The sequence below is a fragment of the Meleagris gallopavo genome, chromosome 2, assembly GCF_000146605.3.
Source record: "Meleagris gallopavo isolate NT-WF06-2002-E0010 breed Aviagen turkey brand Nicholas breeding stock chromosome 2, Turkey_5.1, whole genome shotgun sequence".
Taxonomy (NCBI): domain Eukaryota; kingdom Metazoa; phylum Chordata; class Aves; order Galliformes; family Phasianidae; genus Meleagris; species Meleagris gallopavo.
The window spans coordinates 5,473,771-5,500,517 of NC_015012.2; the positions used below are offsets into that span (position 1 = coordinate 5,473,771).

The window sequence follows — 26,747 nt, forward strand, 5'->3', positions numbered from 1 at the left end:
AGATTGGAAATGCACTAGTTGGCATATGCATTGGGAAGTCCATAAAGTTAATTGAAATTATTGTACCATTGACTGTATAGGATGGCCACGTATTTTAGACTACACCATGGTAAGGTTAGAATGGAACAGAGTGGATTTTGAACAGTTCATTTTGATTCTTTCTTGACTTCAGAAAGTGAGCTGTTAAAGCACTTGGGTTTTTGATGTGAAGAACCATTTACTTTACAAGACACTGGCAATAAATACAAGGCAGTATAGCCAAGGATGTACTGTTAAATCAAAAGCAACATGAGGTTGGAACACTTTTTGGCTTGTTATGGTTTTCTAGGGTATATTAGTATGCTAGGACTTGCATCACAGGGCTATGACAGTTAGAAAACAATAGTAATAAAAAGCAAAACAAAAAACAACAACAACAACAACAAAACCCACCACCTCTATTATGAGACTTGAGCTACAAGATGCAGTGGCATAAGTTATTTCATGAAGTATTTGGTAGTGCATCCGCTCATGCCATTTAATATGCTTTACTGTTGTTTAAAATTTGATGAGTATTTCCTTTGTGAACAGTATTTCAGCCTCTTGGTTTTTTGCAATCTGTTCCAAAACACTACTGCTACAAGCATACCGTGTTTCCAGATCTTGAACGTGTGTGTGCAGTATCCCAAGCATAATATTAATTTATTTTGCCACAAACTCAATAGCCCAGGAGCCACCAAGGACTTACAAATACATCTGTGAAATCACTGCCTGTATGCGTGATGTGTTCCGTGAATACAAAAAGGAGTTTATAAAGGTCAGGGAAAGCTGATTGCAGTATTTGGAGATAGAATGGAGATGAAATAAAGGCTTGAATTGAAATTGTTTCTGGAGAATTTTCTGCAGCAACGATTTGATGCTGCATTAGAACATGGCTTCTCAGTAAAATGGTGCCTCTAACATCTGAGAATAACCAGCAGTAATTAGAATGCAAATACACGTGTCGTGGGGGTGATGGAGTTGAATAATGCTTCCTGACCTTCTAAACTTCCATCCTGTGAGGCAGAACAAGATTGGGTAGAATAAAACATCGTGGAAGGACTAATAAATACTGTTACCATCTCCAGATGAAATTTATTCCCTTAGTTGCATAATATCAGCTCTATGCTGTCACAAACGGACTCTGCTCAGTATTGCAACTTTGCTTATGCTATATGAAACAACATCCGAATGGACATGTTTTTTATCAAGATGCTGCTTCATGTTCTGCATTGATACACATCTACTGTCTGAGTGCTGAGAGAAATACACTTATTTTGCATACAGGCTTAATATCTTGTAAATAGTCTGTCTCCGTTCATTTAATCTTCATTGATTCCAACCATTATTCTTTCATACTGAGGAATATGCAGTAATGGGTCCACGAGACTTGCAAACTTGAAGTCTTCACAGAAGATCCAGAATTGCCAGATGTAATTGTTTCTTTTATGCTCCTGGTCTTTCAGCAATATCACTAAGCTGATTACTGCTTGGCTCTGGCTTATGTAACACTGCAGTGCTCCTCTGAACATTAATAGCTGGTTCTCTTCTTCCTTGTCCAGCCTGCATACTCTCTCTTTTTTTCTTTGGATAAAGTCCAGATGCGTTGGTTGCATCCTTATCAAAAATTATCAAAAAGAAAAGTAAGAGAAGCCACTGTGGCTAGAAGATGCCTTGTTTTGTCTTGAAAGCTGAGGCAGAGTGATTTATCGCATTTGTTCCTGTCTAAGTTGGCTTTGTCATCTAGCAAATATGACAAGCTCTGTCTCGATCCCATCTTGTGTGTTATTCCACTGATTTCCTTGGTGCCCGGCCAGCTTTCCTCTGTGCTGCTCCTGGATCATTGGGCTGCTGTTATCCTGCCTTTGGTTCTACCCAAGTTGTGGTTGCTGTGCCTGGGAGCGTTTTCTCCTGGAGCTCCAACTGGCAGCTGCTATCCCAGCCCCTCTGCGTGCTGAAGCTATGTTCTACTCAGTGTATGTTGGGCATCTTAAAAATGTGAGATACCTTTTATAAGTACTGTTATTATGGCTGTTTTCTTCAGCTCAAAACAGGCTGAACTCTTCTTGTAGTAGCCAGGCCCTCACGTTTCATGGATCTGATACTGTAGGGGCAAGAAATGATCTGCAACAGTTTGGAGTACATTTCTTATTCTCCTAGGGCAGTGGATGCTACCATAATTGAACACTGCTTTCTTTATTTTCTTTTATGGACAGTGATGCTATCCTGAGAAAATCTTCATTGGAATCCATTTTATTTCTTTTGCAACGTGAGTTTTCTTGGAATAATTCCCTTGACTGCTATAAGAGAGTTTCTGTTTGGGCTATGTATTTTCTGAAAAGAGAAAGGGAAACCTCCATGTTTCCTCCTTTTTTTCTTTTCTTCATTTCTAGACCTACCTGTATTCATATCTTGTAAATCTCAAGGATCTTTTCCTAAATTGTATGAGGCATGTTATAAGAAAGGCTTGTAATTTGTTTCCTGTAGGGCAAGCAGTGAACCAAAATTATAATTATTTTCCTAAAGGAAAAAAAATATTTTGAAGCTTTTAATGTTTTATTTCTGATAGAAATAGTGACAGATAGAAAAAGTAATAGAAAGAGGACCCAAACTTTCATTCTTGAAATAATAATTTCAAAATAAAAAAAATAAAAAAAATAATTTCAAAAAAATAATTTGAGGCAATTTATTGAACCAAATGTTTTCATGTATTAAAAACAAAATAAAAAGTTTAGGTTTTGTTTCAACATTTCCAATTGGAACATTTGTATGATTTTGTTTCACAATCACTTTTGATGATTTTCATCAGCTTCATTATTTCCTTCAAAATAAAACATCTTATTTCCAGACACCCATAGGTCCGATTATCCGTGGTGATGGGAAAAGTAACATTTAATGTGAAGTCAAGTGGATAGTAAGGGAGAGTCTCTGAAACAAGCGTCTGATTATTGTTCTGGATTACAGTTGTCTTCTGCTTATAGAAATGGACAGCTCACCTCCATCTATAGAGGAAACCTTTTCTGCATGGAGCAGCTTGCCATAGGAAGGAAAGATGTGTTTTGTTTAACTGCAGAGGTGGCATGTGAAAGTCTCTGTGCAATTTGGAGTTTAGTTATGAGATGTTTCTGCTTTTACATGTCAGCATAAATACAGGAGAAAATTTGAGTATGTGAAAGAAATGCAAATTCCAGATTGAGATTGGAAGGTGTGAAGATGAACATTGCTTTAAGGAGAGTGAACCAAATGAAGTCTACAAGTCACACCATTGATTTGGGGTGCTGAGTGTTTTTGCATAGGGAAAGGACATCTCCCAGTGAGGACAGCTGGCAATGTTACTTGCCAGATATATTCTCCCATTGTGCTTTTTGTATTAGCATGGTGCTTAAGGAGTATGTGCAAGCTGAATTACCTTCCTGACCTGAAGCAGTGAATATTTCAGACTAAACCAGGAAGTCCAATAAGTCTTTTCAAATACTCTCTATCTGCCTAAAAATAAATAAATAACAATGAGGAGAGGACTGATTTGGTGATTTTAATACTTGCAGATCTCCCACTCCACTGATCTGTTTGACCATCTGAAATATCTTGTGATATTCTACAGTGTGTAATGAATTATCTTTAACTATGTATTTCAAAACATGTTTCAAATGTGGAGTATGCCTGTATTGCCTTTAAAAATGCTGGCAATAAACAGAGGGAATTTTAAAGTTTCCAAAAGGTTATATAGCAGAGAAGAGTGAAAATAGGAGTAAGTTCCAGATGCCCAATCTGATGAAAGAAGGGGGAAAAAAACAACAAGAAATTGGATTATGGCCATTTCTGGTATTCAGTGGTTTTAACAGTACCTGGGCAATGAGGAAACTGAGATGAGAACAGAGGGGAGAAAATAAAAACAAGAGATTAGTGCAGATCCTCTGAAGCCCAGAAGACTTAGACAAACGACAGTAACCTTAAACTGTAATTACTGTTGTCATTTAGTGTTTCCACATGCATGATCTGGAGGCTCAAGGGAAATTACTGTGCTAGAGGCTATCTAAGCGTAAAATAATAACAGAATTGCATGGAGGCATTTGTCCCTGGGTATATTATGGCACTAGTGGTCCTGCCTCTGCTCCTGCCCTTGCTTCCCTATGGCTCACTGCAGCTTTTCCCAGGGCTGTGCCTCTTCATCCTGAGTAGCAGCAACAGATGGAGAAAGAACATTTACTTCTCTAGCATTAATGGAGTGTTGAGTAAGAGGTCTTTATGCTCAGGAGATTCTAACCTGAACAGCATTTTCCTTATTTCTTTCTTTGTTGTACAATAAGTAATTGTTTTGTCTTTTTTTTTAATTAAAGATTATGCACAATTTGTATGACTGAACATGCTACAATTTATCCATATGTAATATGTAGGTGCAGCATTTCTCAGAATGTAAAACCTAGTCCCCAAGCCCTGGTTCTCAGACCAATTTGAGGCTCCCCGGATGTGTGTTGATCAGCAGGGAAGAGTGGTTTTTCAAGGAGATGTATCAGCAGTGTCTCAGCAATTAGGGTTGTGTAGGTGTAGCACAGGTATTATTATAATACTTACTTGTGGAATTCCGAGCTCTCTTGAGTCTCTGCAAGGAGAAATCTGGCCCCAACTGCCAGGAGCATCAGTGTAATGCTAGGACAAGGCATTTTCAAAGTACAGCACTGTTTCCAGGCCGATGTTCTGTCTCCACTGAGCATATTGCTCTTAGATGGAGCTGTGCAATGAAATGATAAATAGTTTTCATCTCCTTTAGGAGGTAATTTGAAACCTCTTTTACTGTGTTTTGTCCGATTAAAACAGCAGCCATTTACCTGCTCTGACTAGTGATTTTGATGAATGATTTCCTGCAGATTTGTGCTTTTTTTTTATATCACTTTCTGAGTTGGAGAGAGGGGGAGCCATAAAATGAAAGGAATAGGCAAGGGGTTTATCTCAGTTCTACTTTTATTTTTGGTCCCAAAGGTTGGCAGCAGAAAAGGAATTTTTTCTTCTTTGGCATATTTTCCACAAGAACTTCAGGTAACATTTACTTTAGTGGACAGGACTGTAGCTTTCCAGGACTCTGTGTATGTAGCAGATGTCAAGAAGAGACAAACAAAATAGCCATCTGCTTCCTTCATCCCTGATCAAATCACAACTTCCAACCCAAGCCATTCTATGATTCTATGACTCCATTACACACTTGTGTAAGGTATGAAGAGCTTCTGCCTCCTTCCTACCTCAGTTTCCTGTGCTGTGAGTTGTGACAAGAAGAGAAATTGCTCTGGAGTTTTCAACACCTACCGGGATCTGCAGAGGAAGAAGGTACCTGGCTTAAACAGGAGAGAGGAGAAGCACAGGAACAACACATGCCTCAAGAGGGGATCAAACTGGACTTTTCTCAGTGCTTGTGTGTGAGTGTGCACAGACACGCTGAGCCCACAGCCTCCCAGAGGGACATGCTGGAGAGGAGCAACTCGCAAAGCCACCTCCTGGGTACTGGGGGTTCATTTGTACTACAGCAGTGCACCTATACAAGGAAGCATCCAGGCTTCATCCAGTGCTACTGCTGCTTGCAGTGCTGTGTGTACCAATTCACCAGGCTCTGCACGCTGCTCTCAGCACTCTGCTCTCTCATTCCCCCTCAATACTTCAGCAACTTTTCTTTACCAGTGAGTTCTTTTCTGATCTGTCTACTTCTTTGGAAATAGACATGCTCCCTTGAAGCACAGAATCATAATTTGTCCTCACGAGTTCAGCCCAGCACGAGTGAACCTGAGTTCAACTGGAGAGAGGCTCAGGAGAATGGCATTAAATGTAAGAGGTAAACATTACTCCAATTCGCAGCAGTGAAAAAGCTGAAATTCACTGAAATGAATGGAGTGAGTCTGTATTTACCCTTGGGCAAGAAGAGATGGAGCCTGGGTCTTCACACTTCTGGAGAACTGAATGTCAGTCAAGAAGCTAATAACAAATACACACTGTTCTTCTACTACAGCGGTTTCACCTGATGTTTTTAGATATTCCTGCCTTCTCTGTCCTCACTGCTTGTTCCTCTGAACTGTTCCCACCTCTTGAAGGAACAGCTGTTGTTGGGGAAAGAATCTGATTGCATTTTAAATATACCAGGCAAAGAAAATGATTCCAGGCTAGATCATTTCTCTGATCTCATCAGCTGTTTAGACCAGGGGTGGCACGAGGAGAGGTAAAATAAGAGGGAATAACTTAAACTGGGTTAAATTAAACCCTTGATAAAAAGGAAGCGATCTTAATTATTCAGTCCTTTGCAGTATTCTTATTTTCTTCTATTTTTTGTTGTGTTCCCTGTTTTGCAGGCTACTGTTGTTACCATCAGACTCATAAAGTGGTGTTTTAAGCCAAGTCTTTGGCAATTTAAATCCTTAAGTCTCACTGTGTCTTTGGCAGTGCTTCACTGACCATTTTCACTTTGTTACGGTCATTTATAGGTACAGCTCACCTCTCTTCTAAAGGCAAGGACATTATGTCTGGTACCATTGTGTTGACAACATCTTATATAGTCTATGATTCTGTATGTTAGCACTGGATGTTTTACATTTCTTTAAGACTCTGGGATATGGAAGTGTCTGTTCAGTCTGTCACAAAGAAGATCATTCTGCTCTGGTAGCTTATTTCCCCAAAACTGCCTTTCATTTCTCCTTGAGGTACTGTTACTCTCAAATTGCTTCTTCAGTGCTTGCCACGCCACAGGTTAATGTTGGCTATTTGGAACTAGGAAGAATCCATAAAGGTGCATGTTGGCATTAACTAGAGATTCATTACTTTTTATATCAAAGAAATGTAATTTCATCAAGGAGGCTTTTGCGTTCATTTTTTATTGTGTGGAATTGTAATATGAAGTGGGTCTCAAAGTTTGGACGCAAAGAGCAATCTCTGCAGAATTTGCATGCTCATTTTCTGATTGCCTGCTGTGTGAAGCCTGAGCAAATAGGAAGAGTAAGAATTATGTAATGAGGGTAGTAGTTTACAGGACTCTATGGAAATCTGTGGTGATAGGAAGAAGTGTATTTAGAGTTTAGATTCTCTTGGTTCCTTGGGGTCCAGCCTCTTTTCAATGGACAGGTTCCTATAAATATCAATGCAAATTATGTGTATGCTGTGGGAGGAAAACATACTCCAAAGCCTAATTATTTTATGCTAATAACTAAATTGCAAAGATACTCCCTTGTCCCTGGTCAAAAAAATACGGAAGCAGTTCAAAGATTTTGGAGCAGGATGATCACTTTAGCACTTCATTTAAACCAGCCTGATCTATGGTCCAGGGGGAACAAGGGAAAATACTGGCACCAAAATCTGCAGTAGTGCACATGCAAGTACAATTAATAATGAGTTCTGTAATCTTTGGGGTCTACTTTTCAGTGCTGCAGGCAATAGATAAGCAGGGGCACCTGTGACATACCTGAACCAGCTGAATGTCCTGATCCTGTGAAGTCTAACCAGAACTCCTTTGGTTCTAAGATACTTGAAAATGATTTTAACTGTGTAGATGTGCTTTGCAAAGAGGCCTGAGCAGCAGCCAGTAGGACAGGCTGCTGGAGATCGTGAACACGTATGTAAAAAGCTTCTCAGCTATAGGCTTTTCAAGAAAACACATAGGGAACATTTTTGTGCCCTATCTCTGTAAAGATCTATGGCAGAAAGATTCTGGAAAGAAATGGGAAATGCCTCCTAATTGAGATCTGCCTGCTTTGGTTGTGCTCCCTTCCACAGCACCAGACACCAGGGAGCTAAGCAGCTGCACTCTCTGCAAGCTCCCTGATGGAAACTGAAGGAAAACATTCAAGGATTAAAATAAAGGATTCTGACATACAGAGTGTCATGACAACCATCAAGGTTAGTCCTTTGAAAGTATCAAGTTAAAAACCTGTTTGGGTAAAAGCTAGAATTAGAGGGCATGGTTTTTCTTTTCCTTCTGCAAACCAATCCCTTATTTCCCAGGCTTTCCTATCTTTCCTCTTGATACAGAAATTGTTCTGTGGAAACCCTTCTGTTTCGGTGCTTCTGTTGTGGCAGATGGCCTGGCACTGGCAGCTATACACTGCTAACCTGATACTGTGCAGCAGCGATGCACAAACCTCTGCTGATTTTATTAACGTGCTTTGTGACAGGGATCCATCAGCCTCTGAATCTAGGAGCTGAGGAAGTGCATTTGCAACCTTTACAGTGTACAGCCCCATCAGTGCAATTTCCAGTTACTTCCCAGTGGGCTGGGAAAGGAATGCAAGGGAGCAAAATCCTCCGTCTTTTCTGTCCAGAGTATTTATGGTAACGCAATAAAGAGGTAGCTGTGCTGTACACAGCCACTCTGCTGCTGGCTGCAAGAGCAGATACATGACTACGAGCAGCAACGTAATTGTGGCCTCCCTCTGTCATAAGATTGGCTTCTGTTTTGTCTCTGGTTTCTAAATATGATGTTTACTGAGAGGAGACATTGTGCAGCCTATCTAATTCCCACCAGGCAGCACTTCAGGAAGAGCAGTGTTCTGTGATTGTATATCTCATCACCATTGAGATAGCAGCAGATCTCTGAAGGTGTTAAAAATGGACAAGAAAGACTCACCAATATATCGCTACTGCTCTTGTGAACCTTGAAGTATTGCAGGTTTGAAATATTAGAACAAAATTAGGCTTTTTTTTTTTTTTTGGTCAGCTGTGCTGTATCACTCTAGGAAGGCACCTTTGTAAAAATAAGCTTTGTTTTTTTTATTAAGGTTAAAAGGGTTTTCTGCAAATGTCCTTCCCACCTGGCTGGGCAGCAATCATTGCTACCAAGCTGTTGTTGTGGTCCAGTGGGGATGGTGACTCCACCACCTCCCTGGGCAGCCTGTTTCAATACCTCACCATTCTTTCTGAGAAGAAATTATTCCTAATATCCAATCTGAACCTCGCCTGGGGCAACTTAAGGTCACTAACTCTCATCTTGTTGTTAGTGATCTGGGAACAGAGGAAGACCCCCACCTCACTACGACTTCCTTTTAGGTCACCATAGAGAGTGATGAGCTCTCCCCTGAGCCTTCACTTCTCCAGAATGAACAGCCTCAGTTCCCTCAGATGCTTACCATAAGACTTGGTCCTTCATGGCTTTGTTACCCTTCTTTGAACGTGTTCTAGGGCCTCGATGTTTTTGTGCCCTTTTTGAACTCGGGATTGAAAACTCCTGTATTCTACACAGTTGAACCAACCTTTTCTCCATTTTCATCTCATGGCTCCAGATTTTGAGGAGCCACAACTAGTTTTAAGTTATTTTTAATCCAGACTTAAAGCAAATTGATACTGGCCTGGTTCATGTGCAGTGCACAGGAAAACAGCACTGACATTGTTAACCTTTCTTTACTCCTAATGCCATGAGGCAGTTTTTACTCTGGGAAGCTGCTCTTTAGCTGAGATTCTGGTGATGCTTTTGTATGACAACTTTTCACCACCACTGGGTGCAGCAGGGCCAATCTACTTGGAAGGGCCATGAGCATCAGAGGAATCTGAAGTTAACTTCTCTAAGCCCCACAGCATGAGAGAACTGCAAACAGCTCTCAGCACTGTTACCACACTGAATACAGTCAGTGGGCTCTGGGGGTAGCTATACCAAAATGTGTATTTTTTAACTTGATCAGAATCCATTTAGAAAAGATTTGTATGTAGAAAGTAAAACGATTACATAAAGCACAGAGCAACATGTAATTCTTCAACAAGTGTGACAATATGGCATGTTTACTGCTGACGTGAGAAAGGGGTAATCCATGCCAGTAATTTCGTGACAGAAGTGTGTACTGTATTTTTCCAGGCAGATGTTTCAAGGCAGATGATGAGCTGCTAGGTACAATTTGAGTGGGAAGTGGGCTGCGGAGAATGAAGCGGAAATATTGAATTATGATACGGGTCAGAAGCCAGAGTTTAAGTGCAGATCTAGGTATCAGTTTGGAGATAAGGAGGATCTGTTTTCAATATGTGCTACTGACTTGCTTTAAGGTCTCATTTTCTTCTGGCTTGATTTCCATAAGAAAAGATGTATACCTACCCAGGTGTATGGCAGGGCTCCATGTGGAGTACACTTAATGTCTGTAAAGCAACTTGGCATCTTTAGAAAGAAAATGCATGACATTAGAAGTAGAGCTGCTACAAATGATGCTTTATGACTGGAAACGTGTTTGGGCATTACGACAGAAATTCACATATTTACAAGAAGTGTCTTCTCCCTCAGGATGGGTCAAGGGTATACTTCAGCAACGGGAGTAATTTTACCTGACAGTTGAGTCTTCCCATATGAACCAAACTGAACAGGTTTTTCTCCAATGATATTTTCTCACTGTCCCCACATATCTGGAGACTTGTTTCATGAAGTAAATGAACTTAAAATCAACAGAATTAGAGAAATCTTTAGCCTTGGAGCAGTTCTCTTCCCTTGGGATGGATCAGATAGCATATTCATTGCTTGTGTGGGAGCAGCAACCATATTAATAGAATCTTCAAAAAAGAAGTGATATAGAGGTGGGCTCTGTAGTACTTCTGTCTGTGTAGGACCAATGAACTATTGTGGAGCAGGAAGAAAAGACCTTTGATGGAGGAGTGCCCAGGATTTTAAGAAACAGAACAAAGCAATAAATGATGAAATGATGGCAGAGAGAGAATTATTAAATTAGAAGATCCACTCTTCTTTGTACTGCATAATCGTATCCAAAAGCCACTCTCAATGCCAGATGGTCTGCAGTCTTAAAAATGAGCTATACCTGATTCCCATTTAAATTACAACCATTTTATGCCACAGAGAGTGCAAATATAACTTAAATGTACTTTGGGTCTCCTGTATCAGCTGGTGGCCTTAGTAATAAAAGAGAATAACTCCCTGAAAGATATTTTACTGCTGAGGAGGAGGAACAAGGTGTCTTTTTTCAAACATGATGTTTTTAGAAAGGTTTATTTTCAGTAATTGGCCAAGGGTTGTAAGGGAAGAGGGAGCTGCTACTTGCAGCCCCTAATCTGGCAGCTAATAAGGGAGAGTGTGCAGTCAATAAAGTGCCCTACATGCATGGGGCCTAATTCTTTGTCACCAGACATGCTGTTGTTTACACCTGCACAGAGATGTGGTTCCTTTGATTGATTTGCATGTCTTGATGTAAATGCTGAGACAGCAAAGTAGAAAAAGATGCCCACATGCTGCTGATAAAATGTCCCTGTGGTTTGCACTCTGACCCACTGGTGAGACTCACACATGCAGTTGCATCCCATCTCCAGGGAATTTCATTCTCACAGCGATCTTGATTTTGTAACTGGGATAGCTGTCCTGCTGTCTTGCAAAGAGATGTTGTTCAAAATACACCATAAAGTGTAATGGCACCTTCTCCGGGTAGTATAACAAGCTGTTTTTCATTCCTTTGGAAACACCTTAGGATTTCAGAAATGCTTCTGCTCTGATTTTGTTGTGTTTTTTTTTTAAGCACTGAAAAAAATGGAAATAAGGACAGCATTCCAAGAATAGTCAGCATCTGTGATAGTGCAGTTCTTGATGTGACCCTCATGCCAAGCTGAAGAGAGAGCAGAGATGTGAATCAGTTTGCTTGCTCTTGAAAGCTGCACACTGGATATCTTGATATTCAGGGCTTTTTCTCTGTCTCACTCTTCCTTCATAAATTCTACTCTGAGAAAAAATCGCCATCTAAGAAGGCACAATCCTATGAAAATTTCAGTTTTACCAAATCAGCATTTTCCTTCGTGGGCCTTCTATACTCAGCATTCATTTTACATTGCAGCCTAAACAATTCACTTGCATTTCAAAGTAGAATCTAGAGGAGCACTATTGATTTCTTAGTTGAGCAGGTTGAATATGATCCGAAGCCTCCTCTTACACATTGATTCCTTGTCTCTTTACTCACTGCTTCCTGAATGTCACTGAACTGTGAGAGACCTGCTAAATGGACAAAAATATTGATTTCTTTTCCCTTTCTTTTATTTTTGAAAGCTCCTTATTTACCAAGCACTGAACTAGTATCGGGAAAATGAAAGGTCACAAAGTAAAGCAGAAGCAAGTCAGTTCTGGCATTACTTTATTTTTTTTAACATGAACTTGGTTGGTACGTGAGTCCTTTACATTATGTTTCTGTCAAAAAAGGTTGATTGCCTGAGTGGAACCTTTGAGCCAAGGCTGTTTACTTTCATGTCTTACTGTTGTCTGATGGATGCTGAACTTCTGTGGCAGTTTCCTAAATGGCCATACCTTTGGTGTTATGATTTTTCAGCGAGAAGTTAAAGACCAGCCCCAGCTATGCTACATTTTACTGTGCAAGGCACAGCAAGGCTCTGCAAGAAACAGCCTTTCTTCAAAGAGTTCAACAGTGGTAATATTTTACCCTTGTTTTATTTTACTGGGAGCATGACATTTTTTCAATATCGTGTCCAGAGAGTGGAGACAAAAGTTTAAAAGGCACAAGCTGAAGCCAGGGAAAACTGAGATGATGTCTCAAGAGGGATGGCTGGAGGCAGTCTCAGTGTCCAGAAGGCTTGAAATCTGCTGATGGTCTACATAAAGTTAGAAATGTTTGAGCAGTCATGTGGGGCTTATTAGAGAAAATGGAAAACTATGGCTGGTACAGAACATCCAAGTTTAATAAGCAAGAAAAATCAGCAGCACCTTGATATTCAGTGACGCTATTTCAGCTAGTAACCTTTTTTAAGGTAAGCAAGATATACAAATAGAGAACAAGAACAATGAAATATGGACCCATTTTGTAGTGAATGTAATGTTTGCTAGAAGTCGAAGCAATTCTCGTGCTTCTATGCTAGTCATCGAATAGACATTATTAAATTTATGAAACAAAGCAGTAATACAAGAATTTTAATGGAAGAAGATAGATTTTTACTTTCATGAAATCATTCAAATCAACAACGATTTCATTCCTGTGTCTTTTGCTTCAAAATTGCAGGTATAATTGTGCTGATAAACTTTGTTTGATACTTTGTCCTTCAACAGCTGCTGTATCTTTGTTGTAGCTGTTCTGATTGCACCAACCAAGGTGGGACAGGATAGCTGGAGAAAAGAATCCTTGTACAGAAAACTCCCCATTGACTAGTGAAGGTAGAGAAGGCACTTGGAGCCTCTTACATGAATAACAAACCAGAGACACCAATGGTTACCAAGAGGGATTTGTTCCTACATATGGAGAGACTCGTGAGAATCTTTGAAGTAATTTGCTTGCTTGAGAGGGAGTAGTTGTCATTTAGTTAGTAAATACTGGGTGATTAGTGACGCACCCAAGCTCCCTGATATCCCTTCTTACTCTTTCTGGGCTTCAAAATAGGCTCAGAAGATTTAAAATCAAAATATCAAAATAAATGGCATCTATTTTCTGCACGTGGACAAAATCTCCTACCCTTAGGTAACCTTAATAACCTCAGGTTATTAACAGCAGATGTCAGGAATCCAACCATAAATTGAATCATATATGAATCATAAATGAATATAGGGAAGAACCGGTAGAATGGGGGAAGAACCCAGCTGCCAGCTTAAGTGAATTTCTGTGCCAGGTGGAGCAGTTCTTAAATCAGGCAGTACTTTCCTTCCAGTTACCTGCTCTTGACTTTCACAAACTTGATTGCTGATAGTACTTCTGGAGGCACTCATACAAGCTGTAATTAGCTGGAGATGGTCCCTCTTTTCTTCGGGATAAGTTTGAGAAGAGAGATTGATAATTTGGTAGAAGAGAAGCAGCTATATTGGAAAGAAAAAATGGCTACATTAACTAGCTATGCTTGGGGACCAATCTCTTGTTATTACTGAGAGGAAATAGTTTTTTTCATGGACTGGGGGCAGCTATTTAAAACGCTGGGGGGAACATCCCTCCTTGTGAGGATGTAGAAGATAGGAAAAGATTGCTGAAGATTTGTTTTCAAACATCTAGTTTTAGTGTTTGACTGATATTTTGGGTATTTACGTTTAGAGGAATATGTATTGACCTAGAAATAGCAGCAGGAGCATTTTGCTATTGCTGCTCTGCACTTTTCTCTTAATAATTTGCAGGCATTTTCATTGCCAGGTGTGGAGTGTAATTTGAAAAAAAAAAAAAGGCTGGGTTTTCTAAGCTGAGAATGGCTGAAGTCCTGTCTCTGTATTGGAGCCCTGGTACTGCCGCCTTGTCCTCTGGTGTGCCTTCAGCCACGTCCAGCTCCTGTAACTGTATGTCAGAACTCAACTTCCCATTGCTAACAGGAGAATCAACCATTAGTTTGAAAAGTGACGTGTTGTATGGTGACAGGCTCTCTGCTTCTGAGAATTGTCCCTATTTGTCAGGGAGCCAAGTCCTTGAAAGAATGGTTGATTGAGAATGGGTAACACACCCGTAATCTGGGAGCAATGCTTAGTCACATACACTCCCAGGGAAGCCCTTTCTAACATTTAAAAGTCCTTTGGTTTTGTTTGATTCATCTGACTTCAGCTGCAGTTCAAGTAACACTAGGTCTGTACTCTCTTTTCTCTAGTGAGGATGGTCAAAGTTACTCTTTTTACTTCGCAGTGGAAAGTCTCACTAAACTTCATTACTTTGGGGCTTTAGGAAAAACGTAGAAGAATGTGAAATGAATATTCTTCAGACATTCCTGAGCTTCTTCCCAGCAAGCTGCTGCTGGACAATGTGGATGATGAGAGTAAACTCTGTGAATGGAATCAGTATTTCCCTCTCTTTACACGGATGGAGTGGATAGTAAAATGAAATCTTTTCATCTGTGTTTACTTAGAAATCAGAGATGAAAAATAGACGCCTGTTGGGGACTGGCATCAGAGAGAGGATGCCATTTGTGGCTAAGACCCTGACAAGGTGCTGTAGGTGTTTTATATCCCATTTTCATTCCTTTTTTGAAGGCTATCAGGTGTGAGGATCTCACAGACTCACTTGAACTTCTCTGTCTCTATCTTTTGTTGCCACAATTTGCGTTTAATAGCAGCAGTCAGGATGGCTCTCCAGTAGACAGAGATGGTTTGCTGGTTGATGCCTTCAGATATGTGGACATGCTCTTCCAAGCCACCTTCACGGGAGGCTGTTCCTCTGCACAGTTTGTAGGGCTTAAGGCTAACCATCGGCTTGACTTCTTAAAAAATGTGGGCAACTGGCTTTCAACTTCCTTCTTCGCCTTCAGCAGCAGACCTACTTTGAACTCAGACTTTAGAGAGAAAAGATTCACCACTTCTTTGGATTGATCATCTTACTACTGTGTTTTTTTTTTAAAGCCATGCAAGTCATGCTTACTAGATGTCATCCCTAGAACTGTCTTTTTCCACTGGAATTTGGCCTGAATTCTCCTGTTGTCATGTTCTTGATTCTTGAGGTTGGGGGTTGTGTGTACTGTTCCACTTTTTATACCCACTGGTATAATTTAGTAAATCTGTCATTTATGCTCAGTATAATGGAGTCATTTAACTGCAGGAACTCAACAGTATAATTAACCCTGTTTCTTCAAAACGAGGAGCTGATTGTCTTGGCATTCGTAGGAGCATAGAGCATAGTTAGAGTGCTGTGGTTGCTGGCCTTCCCGGAGCAGTATTGCAGACAATCGATTATTTTGTTAATTTGTTCTGCATCAGTATCCTGCAGTTTTATTATCATCCAAGTGGCTTTATGCACCATGCATAAGTACAAGTATATTAAAAATCAATACCTGAACCTCTTTCCCATCATCCATGGACTGTACCTTCTTTGATACATGACCTTCTTTTTCTGATAATAGCACACCTAGTAACTTTTGCATGATCTAGCCACATGCTAATAAAATACACGCTCACTTCTTAACTCTCTATCATAATGAAGAAGAAATAAATATATTAAGAACGAAATAAATAAAAGCTATTATTGCTGACAAGCCTAAATTTGAGACAGTGAAAAACAGGCTCATTTTGAAAGGAAGTTTTGTTTCTTCACTAATTTCTAATAAGTGTCGTGCTTAACAGGCTCAAAGCCTTCAGAGATGCTATTACCAAAAGTCTGTCTTACAAAGACTGCTTTTCCTGCTTCAGTTAGAGAAATAAGTATTTAGAAGACGGCATGAGGATGCATTATGGATTTCTTTGCTGGCTGGATTCCAAGTCTGAACATGAAAAAATACGGTATTTTTATTTAGTACTACGTCTATTATAAGATCAGAATGTTCTTCAGTGATTTTCTACCTTTCTACATGCTAAAATGTGATCCCAAGTTCTCTCTTGTATGCATTTTTAAAACTTACTACCTGCAGCAAGATACTTAATGCATTTATGTTACAGATATCATTGGGAAGCCTGTAAGAAGAAATCCTTCAGATAGAAGCAAAATAAGATGTGGATCCTCTTCAGGAGTAGGTCAAGGACAAGTTTACAGCTGAGGAAAAGTACTATTTTTCTGGTAGATGTACCCTATTGGCAGGAGGACAAGGTTTCACTCCCATCAACTATCTGCTAAGTGGCAGTTCTCTGCTGAAATCATTGGAATTACATCAAGGATAAATTTACTCCACCTGGGATTTTTTTTTCTGGAATATATGGACATTTTCTGATCTTAGGATAGCATTTTCATCAGGCAAGTTCGTTCTTCTTGTGCAGGGAAAATTCTTACACAAGGCACCTGAATGAGGCATTTTGTAGCTTCTGTGATGGGGAAGGTGCCAAGGCTTTACCCAAACCTTTCAACTCATTTCATGGCAAGAAAGCCTAGTCTGTTTTGAATGTGACTCTGCAAGTTGATATCATTACTGAGCTTAATGAGAAAAGCCTTGTTTCTGTAGGGTTTAGGAGACCTCAGACATTCTGAAATAGTTACTCTTTGAATGGCAATATCTCGCGTGCCTCATGTCCATGTAAATACTCAGCCTGTTAAGAGTGGTTTTAGTTCAGAGAAGGTTATACATCCTTTTCACATATATTTCCACCTCTTGGGGAATTACAATATTGTGTAATGTAATATAATAAAAGATATAAATTATATTTTATTGTACTGATATAACAAATCAGAGAAATGAGGTGATCCTGAAGAGTGAAGTCAGCCTGTGCCGTTTCTGCAAATTGCTCCTCACTTTCTTCAGCTTGTCCTAAAGAAAAGCCAGGGCTCCAAAACATTGCTTTTTAATTAGTGGAATTCTTTTTGTACTAAATCCTAATTCAGTGCCTTAATGCAGCAGGTCCTGCAGAGCCAGCAAGCTTGCGTGGGCGCATAAATGCATGAATCTTTCTTTCTGGCATCCCTCTAACTGAGAGTTGGCTTCTGTTCATAATTATTTCATGTGGTGACAGCTCGGGGTTTGCAATTGCAAGCATGGAGGCAGGGGTGGTAACGGAGTCAGGCATAATGACAGGTGATTGCTCTGTTGTCTCCATGGCATCACTGAGACTTATCTTAGAGGTATCAAACAGTGTGCTTACACCTTTCTTTATATGGATACCTGGCCACCTGTACCCAAAGTACACCTGGTATGGCTCCTACTTAGTCTTCTTTTCAGCTTATTTTGCATTAGTTTTTCACGTTCTTTTCCATCTGCTTTGGTTTTAATGAACATGAACAAGTAATAGAAACGTATATAAATGAAAGCACCTACCAGTTCAATATTTTATCATTTTGCACCTCTAATTAAGGAATTGGAATTCATGAAAGTAAGTTTTTAGAAACACTGATACTGCCTCTTCAGCACAGATCAGTTCTTTCTGGTATCCTCTTTCTGAGTGCGTCACATATGCCTCATCCTGCTCACTATGAACTAGCATTAAGCTCTCAAGGTTATAATGAGGCAATGTAGCTGTGAGGAAAATAGCTTTTAGCACCAGTCAGTTGGATTCCTGTTTCATCTTGGTCACAGGCATCTCGCTGAGCCCTGTCCTTTGAGGCTCCTGCTTTAATTAACAGAGATGGAAGGACACCTCCAAGAATGACTCAACTCTTCTAAGGTCTAATTTGGCCTTTGGAGGAATTTCTCCTCTGTTGAATTCTGTCTGACACTACGTGAGTTACTGTGACACATCAGGGTATACATCTTCTTAATCAGAAATGCCAAAGCCACACTTGTAGAAATGGCTACTTAAGTTATAAGGTTTCCTTAATAACCATGGGTTGTTTTGGCATTGTGGTGGTAGTGTTGTTTTCTTTTAAAGAAAATGCCTAAGAAAATGTTAGTTTCTCTACCTCATTTCTGCATCTCAAAGTTTACTCAATGTATCGTTTTAAGCTTTCCTCTTTGATTAAGAGGGGTGAATATATATATATATGTATAAAAATGAAATATTTGGACTATTATGCAATCTTGGTTCTATATGTTAGGTTGAATGTTATCACGTATGATAGTGATGATTAGAACCATTCCGTGGTGTCCTCTTACATTTTTGCAAATAAGATGATTATGATCTGACACTTGTAGTTTCTGCCTCCAAAGATTCTTGTGTGTCTCACTTTTCTTGTTTTTATAGTGCATAGGAACATATTTTAGTGGGGTTTTTTGTTTGTTTATAAAGAAAAGGATCTCAAACGATTGCAGCTTGTTTTGCACAGCCAGTATTCTCACAGCTTACACTTCAGCCAGCTTGGTCCATTTAGTGGCCATTTTGCTGTCTAGCTTTTCTTGCCAATGCATTTATTTATCACTTATTAATAACAAAGATAATCCCTGAAAGTGCATCTGTCTGTAAGCTGTGTTTCCAAGAACTTCAGGAGTACAATGAGAACACATAGCACCAGATCCTTTTCTCCCAGCAAATCTAATCTCCCATCTATCTAATACTCTGAAAATGCCCTAGAGGAAAGTCTGGAAAAAAGTGTGACTGAGGCCTCATTTTATCAAATGCAGCTTGGAATATTCATACTGGGAATTAGTTACATAATTTTATCATCTAATAATGATGTTTTGATTGTGATGGCTAGGAGAAAGAAAAGTATGGCAAGAAAGGTCCGTGTCAATGATGTCAGAGTAGGGTCTCTTTCTTGCACAAATCCTCTATTATCTAAAATGCATTCCTCCAGGTAGGGCACTTTTGAGTGTCTCTTTTCTCCATAGCCATCTTCCCCTGTGATTTCAGAACCCTTATCTCTCCTGGAGAGAAAGGAAACAAAGCCAAAAACATCTTTATGGTGAAGAACGTTCAGCTAAAGACGTAAAAATTAATCCTTCCAGGTCAAGAAGGCTGTGCAGCAGGAAGGCTTCAGCAGAAGAAAGCGAGGATATAGAGACATCAATGACATTGACATCAACATGAATGATCCTTTATTTACAAAGCAGTGGTACTTGGTAAGTTCTGAAAGAAAATCACAGTAAGCGTAACTAAGTAATTGGCATTCAAATTACTTTGTGCTGGTACAGTGTCTTGCAAGAGTTCTTTCCAATTATCTTATAAGAATTTGGGAATGAATCCAAGGCTCTGTTGTGTTGTTTTTAACTGAGCCTCTTTTATGCTGGGAAGACCCAGCAAATTTCAGGAGCTAGATTTCATTTCAGTCAATGGAAAGATTCTCAACAGGCTTGAAAGAGAACTGTACTGGTGTCCTGGGGCATTCCTGGTGTGCTGATGTGACCCCTAAAACTGCATATGAATCATGTCTTTGATTGAGCTGTTGCCAGGCAAAACAGTTATAGAATTACAACAAAAAGTTCTAGTATACTTGCTAGAAAAAAATTGAGGTTTTTCTTTTCTTTTGTAAATCTGAATACTGCTTAATTGATTTTCTTCAGTCAAAAGCAGAATTTTGGCTTTAAGCCAATGTCAAAATAAATTAATATTTTACTGAATTGTTTCATTTTTAATGTGTCATATTTTACAGGGAGAAGTTTTTAGTCTTGAAAGAATATATATTTTTTTGCATGAAAGTAACTAAGAAAGATGTCTTTCTATTAAAACTTTGATAAAGTAATTTTCCTCAATTTTAACACTGTGACATATGTAGAATTTTGTAAATATGGTACCATCTTGTTCACTTAAGTTGACTCTTTTTGTTTATGAATAGTATGTCTCAATCTCTTTCCTTCTAAAGCATTTCCTATGCTTTGTGAATCTATCAGATACATCGTCGTTTTTTTTTTCCCAAGATAAGAGTTGCCAGATGAATGAGAGTGTGTAAGCATGTCTGAGACTTCACCCATGGTGAAATGATGAACTAAAATGTGGATTGATTCACTTCATTGTTGTACTTCAATCAATCAAAATATCACAGTGATGACAGTAACCATTTTTAAAAATCAAGCTATACGTTTAGAATTTAGATTATTAAGTACACAGAAGTGCATTTTGAAATGAGAAATGGTATCTGGCATAAAGTTGAATAGTTCTGCATCTGGAATAGCAAAATTCATATTCGTTCCAACACGGAACTTGAGAAATTTGTGAATGAGATTGGTAAGCACAACTTCTGTCTGAAGGCATGGGATTGCCCTTAGGAGTCAGACCCACACAGAGACCCATAAAGTCCAACTAGTGATCCTTTCTGCTCAAAGCAGGCCTAACTTTTTAATCCAAAAAGTAATTTCTGATATTAAAACCAGAGGGACTGAATTTCAGTAGCTCCCTGCTTTCAGTAAATACTGTTACGGTTACCTGCCCATAGAGAAGTCCTCTGTAGTATCTACTGGTGCAACTTTTAATAGCTTAACTGCACTGATACAATTGAGGAGAAAAATATTCCTTGGGTTGAAAAGATTCAGAGTTCAACCAAATCTTATAAACCACAAAGAAGTGAATTTACCACGGTAACTCTTTTTTTAAACTTAAGGCAGTAGATATGCTTACAGAGAGACTAATACTCCAAAGCAGATGGGATTTATTTTCTATATCAAAGATGCATGCAAAGACATAAAGACGGAATCGGTGTCTGTGGAAGTGTGTCTGCGAGGTAAAAAGAGCTGTTCTTCTTCACTGATCTATTAGATTAACACTGGTCAAGCAGATGGGACTCCTGGACTTGATCTTAACGTAGCTGAGGCGTGGGAGCTGGGATACACGGGGAAAGGAGTTACCATAGGAATTATGGATGATGGTAAGTGAGGACTGCCTGCTACTTTAATATTTTTAAGTAGCTTTTTCCATGCAATCAAAGTCAAAAAAAGATTAAAAAGTAATAATGGATTGCTTATAGTGCTGAGACTACCAGTCTTCGGGGAAAATACATGTCCACTAGGGACAGAGAAGCACAGATATCCAAAGCAGTCATAGTGATATGCAATTATCAAACAGCAATCTTTGAGGGCACATTATAATGACCATAAAACCAAAGGAAAGACTCCCCTTGACTTCTGTAGGTACTGACTGGAGGACTTAATTGCCTCGCAAAAAGTACTTACAGAAACATTTTCTGGGTTGCATTATTCTCAAAGTCATACTTCTACAGCTGAAATAATTAAACACTTTCATGCTGAATGTCAATAAAGACCTGTATATTAAATATATTACTAATTTGAGGCTAAGTTCAAGGAAGATGAACATAACAGGTGTAGCTGAAGTCGCAGCAGCTCCTAGGGCTAGATGTTGAATATTTTGCTTTTAAGATGGCTGAATAATATTAAAAATAAATAAAGAGACTGCATCCATATGTTTTCTGGGATTAGCTGACATGGGTCCTCATCCATTTCTGTTTTTAGTTTGCTCATTCCTAAGGCAAAGATTTCATGGAAATGAGACAGTAGATTCAGACATACAGATATTGATGTCATGAAAAATCACATTTTTACTGTTCCCACAGAGGCAGGAATTTGCTTTCAGAATGACTAGATGTGATTAGGACATGGGGTTGACAACAAACTGAGTAAGCTTAAAGTCAAAGAAAGCTGTCGAGAAGTGTTAGCCCATCAGATGTAACTTTTAGAGACAGGAGTAATTTATTCTATATTCAGTTCTAGTAAGTATGGAATAGAGCTCCTGCATGAAACGATTCTTCACTGAGTCCTCTGTTGCCCATATCCCTTTTGAATCACCAAGGGCCTCCACAGATGCAAGGATCCCTTCTTGCAAATCTAATGCTAAGGATCCTACATAATGGAAGGTAATATTTTCATCAGGAAAATCACAATAATATGCCATTATACTTGCAGATATAATTAAGCACATAGCAAAATGCAGGTTGGAGGCATAGGGCAGGGTAATGTTCAAAGCAAAGCATGAAATTGGTGGCCATTTCTTTGTACACTTTAACTGAATATCTAACAGGTTAATTTATTTCATCTGAGTGTAGATCTGCGGCTTCTGTTGTTCCATCCATGGGGATTTGTGTATTTATCAGCTTTGGAAATAATTCTTGCATGAGCATATTCCGCACCACTGCCTTGTGCCAGGTTTAGCAAACTGCTGAGGTGTGGAGCCTCCATTTAAACTCATGCTTTGTAAAATATCAGGGTTACTATTTTCTGTGCATCTCCTTGATCCTTTGGATATGGCATTCTTGTTTTCTTCTCACCTGCTACCTAAGTGTCTGGTTTGCTTAACATTCCAGGGATCTGAGAGTTCCTTCTGGCATTTTCAGTGCCTGTAGTGATAAGCACAAACCAGATGAGCTCCAGTGAACATTTAGCTTGTTTGGGATTTCTGTTTTGTGTCAGTTTTTTGAAGTATGGGAATGCTCAGAATCTAAGTGTCTCGATATTGTATCTCATGAAGCCCAGATCTCAGACTGCAACCTATGCTCAGATATCTGCCTGAACAGTCTAATCCACATTTTCTCTCTACTTAGGTTACTATTGTCAGTGGTTAAAAATTCCATTTTTGTGCGCTCTACCGATGTAGTGTTTGCTGATGTTCACAGACTTGGTACACTTTGCTGTACGTGGCAGCTCTTTGTACATAGATACATTATGATTTAAGCTAGTCTTAGCAAACAAATATGATGTAATTGACAAAACAGGCCAATAAATGTCATCACCAAGCTCACTTTCTCAACTTGCACTTGAATTTTGGCACAAATGATTGACAACTCTTAGGTGGGGCTGCATTAGAAGCGATGTCCCAGTTTATAAATCAATACATAAAAACTGAAATTTCATTTCAATCAATGGCATTATTCACCATGATTGTTTACCTACAGCTGCAAGGGAGCTTAGTTTTTTGTTTTGTGTGATGATTAGAAAATATTTTTGAAACTCTTAACCTTCAGTTTGTTTTCTCTCATTATTTTATTGCAGGAATTGATTATCTGCATCCTGATCTTGCCTCTAATTATGTAAGTACATGCTGACCTTTTCTGTAAAATGTGAATTTTCCTATTGTTATTGCCCTTCTTTGTTACAAAACTGTAAGCAGTGAAGAGGCTAACAGTACAGCTGAACCACTGATCTTAGTGATGATACATTTCATATTGAAATAAGCAGACTAAAAATGGGGCTGCCTATGCAAGGAATGAAAAGGTTGACAAGGCTTTTTATAAAGGAATGACAGTGCTGGCGCACATTAAATAAGCTGCAGTTTGCAGTATTGGATTTGGGACAGAAATGAGTAACCTGGGAATTGGCTCTAAATCCTGTGTTATTAAGATGCAGAACACACCTGTCACTTGGAAGGCCATGGAGCTGTGGGGTGTTGCAAGGCTGCTATTGTTCACCATGGCTCAAGCATGTATTAGCTTTTGAAACCTCCAGGAACAGCTTAATTCCTTTATAACAGGTGATTTGGTCTGGTGCTCCAAAGCATGCACAGGGCAGATTGCGTATTACCAGCACACACAGTGTCAACTGATTGCTCCTCATACATACCTCAGGTTTACTTTTAGACTTGCAGCTTTTAATCTTTCTTAATTCTTCCAAACTCTTCCCAGCCCCTCATGGTCACTAGCACTCGTGTCCCCAGGTGTCTACAAGGGCTCCCAGCATCCTCAGGCTGCCTTGGTGGTGTGCTGCTTTCACACTGTGTTTAAGGCAGTGAGGGTAAAAAGCTGTGGTTCTTTGCCTGATGAGTTGCAGTGTCTCAGCTTTAGGTCTTGCTCCTTTACTGCAGTCAGCAGCTTTCTTTCAATAAACCAGGCTTCTTCAGCTGAGCAATGTGGTTTGGTTTTCAACTGCAGTTAAATGAAAAGAACAAAAGCAACTGGAAATTTGGGTTAAATGACCCATTCAGAAAGAACGGCTCAAAAATTAGAAAGAATAGGGCAATTACTTTTATATATTAGTTACAACTTGGAAAATAATAGGCAACACACAGGATGAAAACCTGTTTCTTGTAGTAAATAGCTAAGCACCTCTGGAGGAGAATATATGGGTAGAGACTTTGGGCGAAGGATTTGGGAAATAGCTGACTGGAGAGGTGCAAGATAACCTGTTTCACTTGTTATGAACTGGCTTAATAACTCGACAGCAGCTAATTAAACCTTCTGCCCTAACTGCAAAACCCTCACCCATGAGGAATAACTCAGTAAGTGTTTCAATAAGTTTGTATGAATTAAAAATGTTATTAAAAGATAGCCTTTGTCATCACAGGAATTGTTCTCAGCGTGTATGTTTTTAGCATACAATCTAAGGCCAGAATTTGCTTTTTGCTCACTTATTTGCTTTTGCAGCAGAGGCATGAACAAAGCACAAGAGAATATTCTGTTTCTAAAATAATCGTGTTTTGAATAAACAAGATACAACTATGTACCTGTATCTGGTCTAATGCAAAGTAGGAACATTTCTGTTGTTAGCAGTGAACCTAGGATCATGCCCAGAAACTAAAAATAGATTTTTAGTAATACTGTGTTTTGTCTTTCAATTCTAAAAATGTTTTCTGTCTGATGGGTAAATACTCGTCAGGCTTAGCAAAATGTGTTCTTTTTAGAGTGGCAATAGTGAGTATTTTAGTATCTAATGGAAAATAGAGTAGAGAATGTCATGACAATGAAGATATCATGCTAGAAGTCGGAAAACAGTGGAGCTGGAGATAGACAAAACTATTGGGCTGAAACAGGAGAAGAAAAGATGATTGGGAAAGGAGAAAACAAATATTTTAGTGGTAGGCGTGGAAGACTTGTGAAGAAATTGATCTTGAAGAGAGAATCTTAAAAATTCTGTGTAGCAGTGGTTTTGTTTAAACACAGAATGATCTGGTTGTGAAGCAGTAATCAGACTGTTGAGGGATGAACAGCAGTTACATGGCCAGTGCTAAGTTAGGCCTGGCTTGGACAGGGCAGGTCAATAGCCAGGCATAGAGGAGAAGGCTGAGGAACAGGGGGTTGGTCTGACAAATAACCATTATGGAGAAGCAGAAACTCTATCTGAAAGATCACAGACTTATAGTAGTTACAAACCCAATGCTTTTAATATAGAAATCTGAAAACGGGGGCTGAATATGCCAGAGGATGCTGCCAGGAAAAGTGCTGATAAATTAGTGCATTATATGCAAGGTAAGCAGGGAGAGATGCTGGCACCTCCTCGCAGGGATGGCTGTAGTAGCTGTGTCTGAGAGGTGGCTGCTGAAGGGCAAGGTCAAGTCCTGCTCCCGCTCCTAAATTTTCCATCTCCTCACTCACTGAAGCACAGCACAGCGATTGCAGGGCTCAGTTCACCCCTGCTTTACCTCTCCTCCCCTCTCTGCAAGGCTGCACATGCCTCTGAATCCTAGGAGACCCTGCTCTGATAGCTTCTGCTGCATCTTTAGAGGCCACAAGGGCATTTTTTCCCAGTAGGTAGTAATTTGGGCATGAACTAAAGACAAGAACTTAAATCCAACCTGGAGGAAAGATTGGTTTAGAGCTGGAAAGGCAATGAAGTCAGTCTCTTAGGAATGGATCTTTAATTCTCTTCAGCAATTGCAGTCACCCTTGCACAGTTCCTCTACATGTTTAGCATTTCATGGCATTTGCACTTTGGGACAGCTTTCTTTTAGGCTGCACTGTTTATATTTAGGAAATTAAAAGTTTGTTTCTCAAGTGCATAAATGCCTGTATATCATGGCAATATCTGTTCATTTTCTTGAAAAACTGGGAGCAATTAGAAAGTTTCTCAAAGGTGATGCTTTCAGCACGTTAGCATTTTTCAAGTACAAAACCTTAGCTTGATTGTATGGTTTCAGTTGGCTTTTATGTTTTGAATTGCTGTTTTATTTTGCTTGACCAGCTTAACGGAGGTTTAGCACTTAGATACAGTGAGGATCAGAAAGAGCTCTCTAAAAGAAAAACAAACCATTTTGTATTTTTTTCCTTAATTTCAATGACATGTGGTCTATCCTTGTCTTGCAGGGCACTCAGACAATATCACTTCTTGAGTATCACATAGTCTATGAGTGTTCAACCTTTTGGCTTGCTTGGGCTGCACTGAGTGAAGAGGAATTGTCTTTGGCCACATATAAAATATATAATATAGCTACTGTTTATAAAAACAAAACATTTTATTTTTAAATGTTTTTTATTATAACAAAAGAGAGCAACAAAACCATAAACCAGTGTGATATGTGACCCCGTCTTTATGACAGACGCATCAGGCTGGTTCAATGGCAGTGGTTGCAGTTCTCAGTGAGCTCTCAGGTGTTTGTCAGAGATTTTTGATGACATTTTACTCTTTGTGTGTTTCATCCTGAAGAACTGTTGTCCACAGATGTACATACTGCCAAAAAGCAGTGACAGGAATAAGGCAAATTGTGAACGGAGCAGTATTTCTCTCCGCTAAGATATATTTTAGAGAAGTCTGGTATAGAGACGTAATCAGATTTTTGAGTTGAATATCTGATTGCAACTTGAAACATTGCATTTGAAAGGTCTCAGGTAAATCTATTTGTGTCAACTGAAAATGGAATCTCAAATACAACAAAAAATTGATGATTT

General features: G+C 39.3%; 1 protein-coding gene across 1 annotated transcript in view; it reads left to right on the top strand.

Moving 5' to 3' along the window:
- Positions 1–26,747, top strand: part of PCSK2 (proprotein convertase subtilisin/kexin type 2) — a gene marked incomplete at its 5' end in the record, with an annotated part of 96,462 nt that overhangs the window by 25,781 nt on the left and 43,934 nt on the right. The window contains 3 exons of the mRNA XM_010706507.2: positions 19,156–19,269; positions 20,900–21,008; positions 23,143–23,180. Coding sequence (XP_010704809.1) covers positions 19,156–19,269; positions 20,900–21,008; positions 23,143–23,180 — 261 coding nt within the window. The remainder of the gene's footprint in view (positions 1–19,155; positions 19,270–20,899; positions 21,009–23,142; positions 23,181–26,747) is intronic.